General features: G+C 33.6%; 2 protein-coding genes across 4 annotated transcripts; both read left to right on the forward strand.

Annotated features, from left to right (window-relative positions):
• The first annotated feature begins 872 nt into the window (after window positions 1-872).
• LOC123003731 (double-stranded RNA-specific editase Adar-like) lies at window positions 873-3,949 on the forward strand. 3 transcript variants are annotated; one of them, XM_044396700.1, is made up of 10 exons: window positions 1,001-1,023; window positions 1,076-1,136; window positions 1,199-1,453; window positions 1,512-1,799; window positions 1,849-2,114; window positions 2,161-2,517; window positions 2,567-2,678; window positions 2,726-3,376; window positions 3,430-3,742; window positions 3,792-3,949. In XM_044396700.1, exons 5-10 carry the CDS (start codon window positions 2,081-2,083, stop codon window positions 3,882-3,884), a joined length of 1,560 nt encoding a protein of 519 aa, XP_044252635.1. In that variant the 5' UTR covers window positions 1,001-1,023; window positions 1,076-1,136; window positions 1,199-1,453; window positions 1,512-1,799; window positions 1,849-2,080; the 3' UTR covers window positions 3,885-3,949. The 3 variants fall into 3 exon arrangements, with proteins under 3 accessions (XP_044252633.1, XP_044252634.1, XP_044252635.1); XM_044396698.1 differs by having other exon boundaries at window positions 873-1,136; XM_044396699.1 differs by adding an exon at window positions 924-947 and having other exon boundaries at window positions 998-1,453.
• Window positions 3,950-4,227: 278 nt separating this feature from the next.
• On the forward strand, window positions 4,228-12,971 carry LOC123003821 (probable aconitate hydratase, mitochondrial). Its single transcript, XM_044396833.1, has 6 exons — window positions 4,228-4,373; window positions 4,430-4,641; window positions 4,805-5,032; window positions 7,559-8,647; window positions 11,726-12,258; window positions 12,314-12,971. Exons 2-6 carry the CDS (start codon window positions 4,609-4,611, stop codon window positions 12,801-12,803), a joined length of 2,373 nt encoding a protein of 790 aa, XP_044252768.1. The 5' UTR covers window positions 4,228-4,373; window positions 4,430-4,608; the 3' UTR covers window positions 12,804-12,971.
• Window positions 12,972-13,259: the final 288 nt, after the last annotated feature.

Here is a 13,259-nt window from a genome sequence, read left to right on the forward strand (position 1 = left end):
TYAAAAATGTCTATTTATTTGAGTTTTAAATTAAGTTATTGTTTAGAATATTTTTATAAGGCAGGAATCTATCTGTTTAATTTATTTTGTTCTAATAATTAATTTTTGTTTACTTGTAGTATACTTTTTGTGATAGGAATTCAGATAAATTATACTCTTATGAACAGTAGTCAAAGCTTTTTGACACTTTGAGCTGGATAAGRGTTGTTACAACGGGAAATGTGTGTTTCATATATTGTCTAATTGTGAAAGAATTACTTTGTTTGAATAATAAAAGAACGAAATAATTTGTAGTAACTCTGAACATTTATTTTAACGATCTACTAAGTAGTTGTTCGGTTGTTCAAAAGAACAATCAAATGCCSTATATTGTATTCAGTACTTACTATTGCAGGAAAAYAACAAATATTTTTTTAATTTTCTGATTACAACGCTATATTAAATAATCGAAGTATYTATATCTACTTTATATCTCCAGTTAAACGAACCGTCGAATAAATGTTTCTATTTCCACTCAGTTTTTGAGGAAACGACTGATCAAGTGAGAGAATTAAAGAAAAATGWCCTGTTTTGTGGTTAGATTGCCAGTTTACACCTTTTGAAACTTTCTTCGATTAAAAAAATAGAAATGACTTGAAATGGGGTTTCTACTTTTATTCGCGGTGGCAGACTCAGTGTTGCTATATTACAACAAATTGTCTTGTCAAATAAAAACAAATTTTGTTATTTCGGTATTATGGAATTCGGTATTTCGAAATTTCGGTATTATGCARACATTCCAAACAACACTACTAATTACGGCGACATCTGTGAGTTGCTGRTTAAACTATTATTTTAGTTTGACCAGTTATAGTRATGACCAATTATAGTGATGAAAGGTTATAGTGATCTCCGTTTTTAGCTTTGCAACGTTTTGGAATATAGTTTTTTATAAATGAATTATTTTAGTAAAATTTGTTTTTAATTGTGAATTGTTATAATGCTGAATGTTTTTAAGAATGAACGATTATAGCATTGAATTATGTTAGGAGTGACCCATTTTAGTTTGCAACTTTTTAGTTTTGAATGGTTTTAGGGACGCACTATTTTAGTGTTGCCACGGACCTCGTAAATCCCCCAACTATAACCAAGTTTTAGTATGTTTACTGTTTTCAGTGTTTTTAATTTGATTTTTTGATGTGTGTTTTCTAAATCAAAGTGGTGAAGTAATACCTATAACGATAAAGTAGATAAAATATGGAGATTGAAAGGTTTTTCGATCGTTTAACCAATACCCTTTTTGAGAAAATTTTGAAAGAAACCGATGGAATTAGATGTAAACTGGATCGATTAGAAAACAAACTTGAAGAACAAAAAAATCAATTTCAACAAAATCTTAGCAGTTTACGACATGAGTTGGAAAATTGCATGGAGAAAAATGAGCCAAAGGCCCAACTCCAAACAAATAAAACCGGTAAATATTTTATTTTTTCAACCCATTTACTTCTTTACACACATTTTATTTATTTTAGAAACGGAAAATGTAGATATCAACTTAAGTTGTTTAAAACCGAATCAAATATCTCTAGATTATATAAAATCGCTGTTGAAGTACAATTTAGTGGCTGAAGTTGGACCTCGCCACGAATTAATTTTTGTAATAGAAGTCAAAGTCAATGGAAAACAATACTACGGAACCGACAATTCCAAAAAACGAGCAAAACATAATGCAGCTGAAAACGTTTTAAAGTCATTAATAAGTGATCAACAAAAAAATTTGAGGACAAATTTAAATGATGACAATTTGGCACTCAGGGATGGTAAATCACTGATATTAATGAAAAGGCAAAGTTTTTAATGCTTTTACAGTTTTAGTTACAGAAAATGTCGATATAAATATCAACTTATTGAAAACCCAGCAATTGCCTCTTGAGTACTTAAAATCTGTGCTGAAATATAATCTGGTTGAAGAGATTGGGTCTTTACAGAAACTCACTTACAGAATGGCTGTTCAAGTTCAAATAAAAAACTTTACTTTGGTATAGGCAACACGCAAGCGAATGCAAAACTTAAAGTAGCCGAGGAAGTTTTTAAAAAATTAATGAGCGAAGCAAATGAAATTAAACTAAAAGAAGGTAGTAAGACTAATAAAAGTAAATAAAATCATTTTCGTTTTTTCAGAACTTGAAAATGTACAAGTCGATCTAAAAAACAGACAAATTTGTGCGAATTATTTAAAGTCTTTCTTAAAATACACTCTTGTTCAAGACGCTCCTTTTTTCAAAATGGCGGTCAAAGTCAATGATAAAGTTTATTACGGGGAAGGTGAATCCAAAACAAAAGCTCGAAATGACGTAACGGAGAATGTCTTAAAGTCGTTAACTGGCCAATCGAAAGATTCTGATTTTTCTAAAGCTGTTTTTTTTCTCAACAAACTGTATCCCAATGCTGTGTACACCTGCACGGAACTGACTAACGTCGTACCATCTCAATTTAAAGTCACCATAAGGGTTGGCGAAGAGAAATTTACGGCAATTGGTAAAAAATTGTAGTATTTTATCGCATTCGACTTTGACTCGTGTTTTAGACCCGAGCAAGAAAAAAGCCAAAAAGGCGGCGACGTTTTCGGCTCTTACAGGACTCCAAAACAGTCCAAAACCCGAAATAGGTGTCTCTGGAAAAGCCGATTTTCTTCGCAAGTGAGTTGTATACTTCATTTTTACACTCTTAAAGGATTTTTTTACAGAATAGTTGAAGACAAGATTGAAAAATTATTAGTCAACGATTCAGAGCATTGGAAACGGAAAGTCACTTCCGGAATTGTGATGACAAGAAAGGGAAATGTTTTGGACTATTGTGTGATTGCAGTCGCGACGGGGACTCGATGCATTTCGGGGAAAAACTTGAGCTACAGTGGTGCCAACTTGAACGACATGCATGCCGAAATTCTTTCGCGGCGGTGTTTGATCAAGTATTTTTATGACGAATTGGAACATTGCCTTGAAGGAAAAGATTCGATTTTTATGCAAAATGGACGAAAATTTACACTAAAAGATGGAATTGAGTTCCATCTTTACGTAAATACGACACCGTGTGGTGATGCTAGGGTGTTTAGCCCCGATATTGGAAATACAAGCCCTAAAAAAAATTACGGACTTTTGCGGACAAAAATTGAAGCTGGTGAAGGGACACATCCGACGAAAAACAAAACTTTTGCTATACAAACTGTTGAAAAAATTTCTCAGGGCCAGAGACTCTTGACAATGTCTTGCTCTGATAAAATTTGCAGATGGAACGTTTTAGGGCTCCAAGGGGGCCTTTTGGCAAATTTTCTGGAGCCGATTTACCTACAATCGATCATTTTGGGAAATGTTATACATGAATCGCATTTACAGAGGTACCAATAACTCAAAAAAACATCAGATTTTTGTAAATTTTAACTAATTTTAGAGCACTTTACGGCCGGATCAAAGACACCCTTCAAACCCTTCCGTCTCGCTACCGTTTAAATATCCCTTCAATGTTTTTTTTACCATCAACAGACCCAAAAGTTACTAATGGTCCAAGTTTTGCAATCACGTGGTCTCGATATGACCGAAGTTACGAAATCATTAATACTAGAACCGGACAAACAGATTTGGGGCCGTCGAGATTTTCAAAACAGGAGTTATTTAAACGGTTTGTTAATCTAAGTGAGAAAATTTGGGGTCAAAGTCAACAAATACTGTACATCAAGGCGAAATATGCCGATTTAGAATACAATGTAATGAAGAAATAACAAAAATAATGGTTTTACATTTTTTTATTTTTAGACGGCGAAAAAAATTCTAAATGAAGCTTTTGAGAACGCAGGTTTGGGAAATTGGATTTCAAAACCTGTAAAACAAGACATGTTCACTTTGTGACATATCACAAAACGATTGTTTTACTTTTTATTTTATTTTTACAAAAACAGTTTTAATAAAATATATTTTTTAAAAACAAATTTGTTTTTATTTCTTGCATTAAGTTAACAAGAAAGTTCAGAAAATTGTTTTGAATAACTGTAACAAAACAAAAATAATGTAACTGCTGCAACCAATAATACACTACTGCATGTCAAATTACATACTACATGCAATAAGCAAATGTTTTTTGATTTTAAATAATTTAAAGAGTGTAATAATTGCATTTTTGGCTAATTTCAATTGTTTTTTGATACACAGACTAGCAATAGAAAATACATAAAAATAGAAAAAAAATTAACAGAAAACTTTTTGTATTTTGACAAATCTGTCATTGTTTCATTGTTGTGTTTTGTTGCCAAAAGAGAACGTCATTTGAAAAATTCATCGTAAATTTCGTAAAGAATTTTCTGTTGAAAAGTGAACCTGGACCGCGGTGTCATACACGAGGTAGTATTTCGCAAAATTATCAAACCCGAATCAATAACAAACAACCGGATTTTTAGCAAAAGTTGCGATAGGAGGACTATTTGAACACAAGTTATTAATGGAATAAAATTAGTGAATGCGTGCGCACGGAGCCGGCCAGCTGAGAACAGATCAAATTTAGGGTACATACGTAAGAGTGTACTTCAATATTAGAACCCAACACAATTTTTGACTGCTTTGGGGCCCTTTTGCAACCATGGCGCACTGTATGCGAGTTTTGCATCGCCAGGTGAGTAAATTCACTCCATGTACCAAAAAAAATGAGCCCCAAACCCCTGTTGTTCCGACCTCACGAGTCACGTGAGAAAATGTAACCCTGCTTGTGCCCCTTTGACAAAATAAAATCGATCAAGGTTTCCCCAAAGTTCAACAGTTTTTCTGATTGCTTTCAGGGGGGCAAGGCCAGCAGTGTTTTGCTGACCGAAATCCAAATAAGATGCTTCCATATATCTCCACTGGCTGCGGCCGCTTCCAAAGTGGCAATGAGCAAATTCGACAAGGATGGACTCCCCTATGATAAACTTATGAAAAATCTCGAAATTGTTAAAAAGAGGTTAAACCGGCCTCTGAGCCTTTCGGAAAAAGTACTCTATTCCCATCTGGACGACCCACAAAATCAGGTATTGACATGTGCATTTTAGAGGTTATGACTTTTGACTGGCTTTTAAAAATAAAACGTGTTAATTTATTTGTATGCATAAGAAATAAAAAGACGCGTTTCGCAAATTTGGGAGGAAATGCAAGGTTTTGATGCAGTTGTTATGTAACCGATCGGCAAAAAGTGGGGTTAGGTGATGACTTTTTGACATTGAAGTAGTGATAACAATAATTTACGATAAAGGGGCTTTGTGACACTCTGGAATCCGTATTGTTATATTGCTGGAAAAAATCTTGTTTGAGGAGGATTCAAAAAACGCTACTCAAATATTTTTATTTAATTAATATTATTTTATTTTTAACTCTTGTTCCAAGAATATACAAACAGCTGAATTTTTTTCTCGAGACAAAAATAAGGCACATAAATTACACGAATCCTGAACTACTAATGTAAAGTCCTGTTGTCACTAATAGTTATTTTTTGGTCCGAACAATTCTAAATTGTTTCAAAAGTTCAAAAAAAAATAATTCAAAAACAGTTTGCGCTAGGGAAATTACATGTATCCAGGTTGGCAACACAATGTCCAAATCGAAGTGACCCAGAAAGACTGAGTCTGTTGGTGACAGATTTGAAAGTATTTTTATTCAATCCTCTATGTTAAAATTGAATTTTATCTACTCTTTTCTTCATGTTAAAATGAAATTTTATCGTCTAGATGATAAAAAATACATCCATTGTTGTACAGTGCGATCAAAAAGTCTTTCTATCAAATATGCGTCCTAATTGAGGACGTATGTTGCATGACAGTTCGTATGTTAACTAAGATTATTTTATAAAAATTAAAACATTGAGCTAATTAAATTGAATTATTTTATGAAATGTCTCAAAACATCCTAAAATGAGATTTTGTTGGTGTTTAGTCATAAAAATCGTTCACCCCGGTTTCCTGTCATAATTTACATAAAAATTATTTTGACACATTTCATTTGTCATTGTGACATTTTATTTTCCACAGACATACGTTTTAAATTTCTACGCTTGCTTGATAGACAGACTTTTTGATCTCACTGTACATCTGCGGTTGTTAGTTGCTAACGATCTTTGACATTAGATTTCACTGTTGAATTTTACTTTGACATTTATAAATATCGACCAAATTGACTACAAATTTAGTGAGGATTGAATAAAATTTTATATTGTACACGACGATAAAATTGAATTTTATCGTCTTGTATAATAAATAACTATTGTTAATAATATGAAACACTGCAACCGGTACGGTTTTACTTGACACATACTTGACGTACAACCCCTCAAGATTGTTGAATTGTTGTTAATCAAAAGCGTACTCCAATGGTAACCTTTAAAAATTGCAATGGCAATCAGGATTGCCAACAGATTCATTTATTGTAGATTAACTCCAAATTAAAAAAAATATTCAATACATCAAATATTTGCAATGAGATCAAACCGTTTGTCATTTAAAAAATGTCAACCACTAACCAATATTGTCAACATTTGAAAATTTTTTGATGTCCTAGTGCCTTGGGCATCAATAAGGCTGTTTCTGAATGATTATGACGAATACAAAATCACTAAAATAACAAAAATTAAATCTTGTTTGCCAAATTTTGAGATTATTGCTGAAGGAAAAAAACCGTCTCAAAGTTAGGCTTATGTAATAACACGAAAACATAACTCTCTGTTCGATATTCTAGTGATAAGGAGTTCGATGGGTTGGATTTTTTTAATGGAATTTTTCTGATCAAGGTTTAAATTTATAAAACAATTTAATCTATTTGTCGTCCGGATTTAGACGATTTGAGACGTATCAAAGAAATTTTTGTTCCGCAATATGAAAATATTGAAAATTGGTGTGTTTTAAATTTGTATTATTTTTAGACATTGGAGCCATGACACGAACTCAGAGTTTCATATTTACATGTTTATTTTTAGCCCTCAGCATTTGTTTATGCACAAAAATACAACTTATTGCACTTTCGGTGCAAAATACCAAATGTTGAGTTGTGTTTATCAATTCCAGTTGTGATAAAGGCGATCGAAGTACGCTCATATTTATAAATAAATACACGTGAATTGAAATTTTAAGTGGCTAACAAATTATCTCGTATTAGAAACGAAAACATTTTTTTTCTTCCAGATAGAAATCATTTACGTTGGCTAAAAATACTTAAAACTTGAATTAATTTGATTCAGTAATAAATATGAGCAATTAAGTGTGTGCTGGAACACATGTACCTACGCCACTGTAAAAAAATAATTTGCTTATGAATTATGATTACCATAGATACGATACGGTTTCTATGACAATTTCATTTTTTTTATTGTTTTTTTCTATAGACGTAGAAACTAGGATTGATTACGGGGTGTAAATTTATGTTATTTATTTTCTAAGTTAATTTATATTAGCTTGGAGAATTTTTCACCGAAGACACACTTTTGTGCCCTATCAATTTAACTATACAAATTTTTATTTTCTGAGACTTCTTGAGACAAATAAGAAAAAACGTTTGATATTTTTTTTCAGGATATTGAGCGTGGAAAGTCTTATTTGCGATTACGTCCGGATCGCGTGGCCATGCAAGATGCCACGGCCCAAATGGCTATGTTACAATTCATCTCTAGTGGTTTGAAACGCGTCGCCGTCCCATCGACTATCCATTGTGATCACTTGATCGAAGCCCAAGTGGGGGGCACGAAAGACTTAGCCCGCGCTAAAGACCTCAACCAGGAAGTTTATAGTTTCCTAAGCAGCGCTGGTAACAAATACGGCGTCGGTTTCTGGAAACCGGGCTCCGGAATCATCCATCAAATCATCCTCGAAAACTACGCTTTTCCCGGCCTTCTCATGATCGGTACCGACTCGCACACCCCCAACGGCGGCGGTTTGGGTGGTTTATGCATCGGTGTGGGCGGCGCCGACGCTGTCGACGTCATGGCGAGCATCCCCTGGGAACTCAAATGTCCCAATGTGATCGGTGTCAAACTTACTGGAAAGCTGGGAGGCTGGACTTCCCCCAAGGACATCATTCTCAAAGTGGCCGATATTTTGACGGTCAAAGGTGGCACTGGTGCAATTGTTGAGTATTTCGGGCCTGGAGTTGACGCGATTTCGTGCACCGGAATGGCGACGATTTGTAATATGGGGGCCGAAATTGGGGCCACAACCTCGGTGTTCCCTTATAATAGTCGCATGAGTGACTATTTGAAGGCCACGAAAAGGGGCGAAATTGCCGGAGAGGCCGATAAAGTCAAAAGTGTGCTTTTGAATCCCGATGAAGGCTGCAAGTATGATCAGGTGATTGAGATTAATCTGGATACGCTTGAACCGCATGTCAATGGGCCGTTTACGCCCGATTTGGCTAATCCCATTAGTAAATTGGGAGATGCGGCGAAGAAAAATGGATGGCCGGTTGATATTAGAGTCGGTTTGATTGGGTCTTGTACTAATAGTTCGTATGAGGATATGGGGAGATGTGCGAGTATTGTTAAAGAGGCGATGAATCACGGATTGAAATCGAAGATTCCGTTTAATGTCACGCCTGGATCGGAACAGATTAGGGCCACGATCGAGAGGGACGGAATCGCGAAGACGTTGAGGGATTTCGGAGGCACGGTAAGTGAACTATTAAAATACAGAGTGATTTTTAAAAAACGGCAGGCATTGTAGAATTTGTATTTATGGCCCGATTTCAAAAGTTTAAAATAGTATATTATAAAACTAGTTTATAAGCAAGCCTTTAAAACACGCACGACGGGTTTAAGAGCACGACGCGTCAGTGGAGTGTTTTTAATGTCGTAAGTGTTTTAAAGGCGCATATAATTATTTTTTTTATTTATTATACCAGCTCATTTACGATCTTTTATGAGCTTTGAAAAAATGTGAATTTACACAATAAAATTATCAAAGGTTGTTTATGAATTGTTTTCGTAGAGACGGTTACTAGTTGTTAAGCACATTTTTTCACGTTGTAATTGGTCCAGACTAAAGTTCCTGTATTTGAAGAGTTGGGACACTGAACGTCAAACCGAGCCAATTTTGTATTACGTGGATAAGGTATATACGTTCTATCCTTTTTCATTAAAATTTTTCGTAGCAATTAATGTCAAGTTTATTTCAAAAATTATTTTAAGGTTATAAATTTTGTCCCATTGACAAATTGATATAATTTTACGTCAGATTTGGTCAGGGACGTAGGAGATAAATGGACATTGAGATGCGCCCAGACAGAAAAAAATTATGTGTACACAGTTGCTGTATACAGCATTTACCATGAGTAATAAAAACTTGATAGTGTCTCCAAAAAACGTTTTAAAACCTGAAACTTACAAAATTATTAGACTTGACCTGACCTGACGTAGATAAAATAAAACACTCCAAACAACGGAATAATAGTCCTTGATCATGTGAAAGCTTCACCTTCGTTTTTGATAAATTTTACTTTGGGGTCCACACTCCAGTTGGCTAGTTTTAAAGGGGTTCCACTACTCGTACACTGTCTCGTGCATTGGAGCAACGTGGCACAGAAAACAACTCACAGTTTCTTTATGTATTAACACAATAGGACCCAACAGAATTGGTCATAATGACAGAGGACAGATGCCAATTTTTATTTGACAACTTTATTTGTCCTTTTGTAAAATTTTACCGAAACGCCACTGATTTGTATCCAATTTTATTGTTATTGTACGTCAGCCGACGTATATAAAAGAAAAATTGGAAAACTGACATTCAGTGTCCCAACTCTTCTAATATAGGAACTCTAGTCCAGACATTTCACTATTTTTTGTTACCTAGATAACTTTAAAATTTCAGCGTGCTATAAAAGCCAAATTACGCACGCTGCAGCGTGTTTTAATTTAGGATTATGATGCAGATATAATAAAAAATAAAAATTAAATGCCTTATAATAATAGTATAATCTGACAATTTTAGAATTTTTCTAAATGTCATAGTATATTTTGGGCTATATTCTATATTTTAAATTGGACCCTTATTTTTTTCATAATTTGGACTTTTAGCACTTTTACTAGAAATTACTGTTTAAAAAAATTATCAAAGTTGAAAAAAAAAGTTTTAAAAAAATCTAGTTGCATGGTGTCAATTACGACAATGCCATTCATTATTGTAATATCAGGAAGCAGCAAATGAAAGAAAATATATATTGCCAACATTTTTTCAAATTTTTAAATGACAATAATAATTACTTATAACAAATCAGAAAACATCTAATTTTGTTTGATTAAGTTATTTTATTATTTATTTTGTTTACTTTTAATAAGATTATTATTAACGTCAATTTTTTTATTGTCAGCATGCAACTAGATTTTATTAACTTTATTAATTTCATTAACGTTGAAAATTTTTTTAAACAATAATTTTCACTAAAAGTATATTGCACATGTCTGTACCAAGAAAACTAATATCTTCCAAATTATGGATAAAAAAATTGGGACCCTATTAAAATTAGAAAGTTGAATATAGCCCAAAATATGCTGTGACATTTAGGAAAATTCTAAATTTTTCAGCTTATACTATATTAGAAGCCCTTTAATTTAGTTTTTTTAATTTTTGAAATTGAGCCATAAATAAAAAATGTACAGCGCCTGCCGTTTTTTTTTTAAATTACCTTGTATCAGGATGCTCTAACATTTTTTTATTTTTTTAAATTTGGTGTGACCAATAATTTTTACGTAGAATCTATGGATAATGAAATATTTTCCATTAAAGGTTTTCTTCATATTAATCAAATTTTTATTTTTTGCTGGAAAGCGATGGTAATTATGCATGTCATTGAATCTAACTATTAAGCCATGACTATTTGACGTAAATTTTATTATGACGTAATGCACAAAAAAACTTCCAGCACATAAGAAATGCAAAGAAAGAATACTTTTATTAAAATAAAATCTTGAAAACATTAGTTTACATATTAGTATACGTATTAATACGTCATTTGAAAATAGTATATTATTTAACGAGCATTTAATAATGGAGGCTATTATTCAAGAGGATGAAGTTTATACACGAGCCAACGGCGAGTGTATAAATCATCCGAGTGATTTATAGCTACTATGAGCAAGTCAAATACCGCTTTTTTTGTACAATCTTTTTTAATAAAACTCTCTCTAGTTACAAAATTTATATTTATTATAATGACATATTTGTGGTTTATGATAAGTCACGGGTGTGATTTTGAGTAGCATAATGTAAATAACAAACGTATAATTTAATGGTCGTAGATAAAAGTTTTTATCAGGTGGTACAAGATTTAGAATTTCTTTATCAATTTCTATTGAACTCAGGGTTCCACTTTGTTTTAATGGCCACTAAAATTTTGTTTAATCTTACGTTTTTAATTGTACAAAATGATAGAAGTATACATTTTCTTAAGTAAGACAAGACTTTAACAATTAAATATTTTTTTTATTTGATTTTTCTATAATCGTCGTTGTGTTTGTTCTATGTATTTTTTGGTCTAATTATCTGACATTGAATCCAGTGTGTAAGTTATGCAATGTATCAATGAACAACGACAAGGAAATAGTTATTTTTTTTTATCTCTGTTTAAAAAATTATTGCTCAAGAAAAAAGATAACTCCGTCTAGTGATAAAAATGCATCAAACTTGACCTGTTTAAAGTCTACAGATCATTCAGACGGAATCTCTGAAAAATTCCTTTTTGTATAACAGGTATTAGCCAACGCTTGTGGTCCTTGCATCGGTCAATGGGACCGCAAAGACGTGAAAAAGGGCGAAAAGAACACAATCGTAACTTCGTACAATCGTAATTTCACCGGTCGTAACGACGCTAATCCTGCGACACACGCTTTCGTCACATCACCGGAATTGGTAACAGCTCTTAGCATCGCCGGCCGATTGGACTTTGACCCCACTAAAGATGAATTGACTGGAAGTGATGGCAAAAAATTCAAATTGAGTTCACCCTTCGGTGATGAACTACCAACCAAAGGGTTTGATCCTGGCCAAGACACCTATGAAGCCCCTGTAGCTGACGGTAGCACCGTTAAGGTTGATGTCAGCCCGAAATCACAGAGATTGCAATTGTTGGAACCGTTCGATAAGTGGAACGGAAAGGATTTAGAAGATTTGGTTGTTTTGATCAAAGTCAAAGGGAAGTGCACCACAGATCATATTTCAGCTGCTGGTCCTTGGTTGAAATACAGAGGACATCTTGATAATATCTCCAACAACATGTTTATTGGGTAAGATAATTACGAGCGAGCGAAGCGAGTGGGTAAACTATATATTTCGTTTCAGTGCCACTAATGCAGAGAACGGTGAGATGAACAAAATCAAGAACCAGTTGACTGGGGAATGGGGCGCAGTCCCCGACGTGGCACGTCACTACAAGGCTAATAAAATAGGGTGGGTTGCGATCGGTGATGACAACTACGGGGAGGGAAGTTCCCGCGAGCACGCCGCTTTGGAACCGAGACATTTAGGTGGCAGGGCTATCATTGTCAAGTCCTTTGCACGGATCCACGAAACCAATCTCAAAAAACAAGGGCTTTTGCCATTGACGTTCTCAAATCCCAGTGATTACGATAAGATTCAACCTACCGATAAAATTAGTCTTAAAGGTCTCGCGAATTTAGCTCCAGGGAAACAGGTCGAATGTGAGATTAAACATGCCGATGGAAAAGTCGAGAAAATTTTACTCAATCATTCACTTAATGATTTGCAAATTGGGTGGTTCAAGGCCGGAAGTGCACTCAATAGAATGAAGGAGTTGGCAGCGAAGGCGTAAATAGAGTTTTTTTGTTTTCATGATATTGTCACGATTTAGAAACACTTGAGGTACTTTTGTATTATCCGATTGTAGAGTCACTGTTTCAATTGTGCTGTACATAGTTTTTATTTCTTTTTCAAATTTTTTTGTGCAAATCTATTTAATAAAACATTTGACAATAAACGAGCATTGTGTTTCTTTTGTATCTATTTTGTTTCTTTTTCTGCGAAAGCAGTTTACTATAATAAACACAGGTTATCTACAACAGTAGCAAAATTAAAGATGAAAAAAACACTAGTAGCATTCAATTTTCTTATTGAAAAATTGGGTATCAATAATATAATTTTTTTCTACTTGAAAGTATTTTCTTATTTTTTACAAGGCTCATATGAGTGCTTTTATAGATTCGTTAGTCATAATTAGACAAAAATTTCAATTAAAAAATTAGAAAGAAATAAGTAAAGATTATGATTG

This window comes from Tribolium madens, unplaced genomic scaffold (genome assembly GCF_015345945.1).
Source record: "Tribolium madens isolate multiple individuals breed KSU strain unplaced genomic scaffold, Tmad_KSU_1.1 Scaffold_1;HRSCAF=32;Tcas5.2_LG8, whole genome shotgun sequence".
Lineage (NCBI taxonomy): Eukaryota > Metazoa > Arthropoda > Insecta > Coleoptera > Tenebrionidae > Tribolium > Tribolium madens.

Bases quoted from the DNA above. Each gene is read 5' to 3' on its own strand.
- LOC123003731 (XM_044396698.1), top strand. From the start codon at position 2,081: ATGAGCGAAGCAAATGAAATTAAACTAAAAGAAG. The intron at 2,115-2,160 runs GTAGTAAGACTA...TCGTTTTTTCAG, and splicing joins TGAAATTAAACTAAAAGAAG to AACTTGAAAATGTACAAGTC. The intron at 2,679-2,725 runs GTGAGTTGTATA...ATTTTTTTACAG, and splicing joins AAAGCCGATTTTCTTCGCAA to AATAGTTGAAGACAAGATTG.
- LOC123003821 (XM_044396833.1), top strand. From the start codon at position 4,609: ATGGCGCACTGTATGCGAGTTTTGCATCGCCAG. The intron at 4,642-4,804 runs GTGAGTAAATTC...GATTGCTTTCAG, and splicing joins TGCGAGTTTTGCATCGCCAG to GGGGGCAAGGCCAGCAGTGT. The intron at 12,259-12,313 runs GTAAGATAATTA...ATTTCGTTTCAG, and splicing joins TCCAACAACATGTTTATTGG to TGCCACTAATGCAGAGAACG.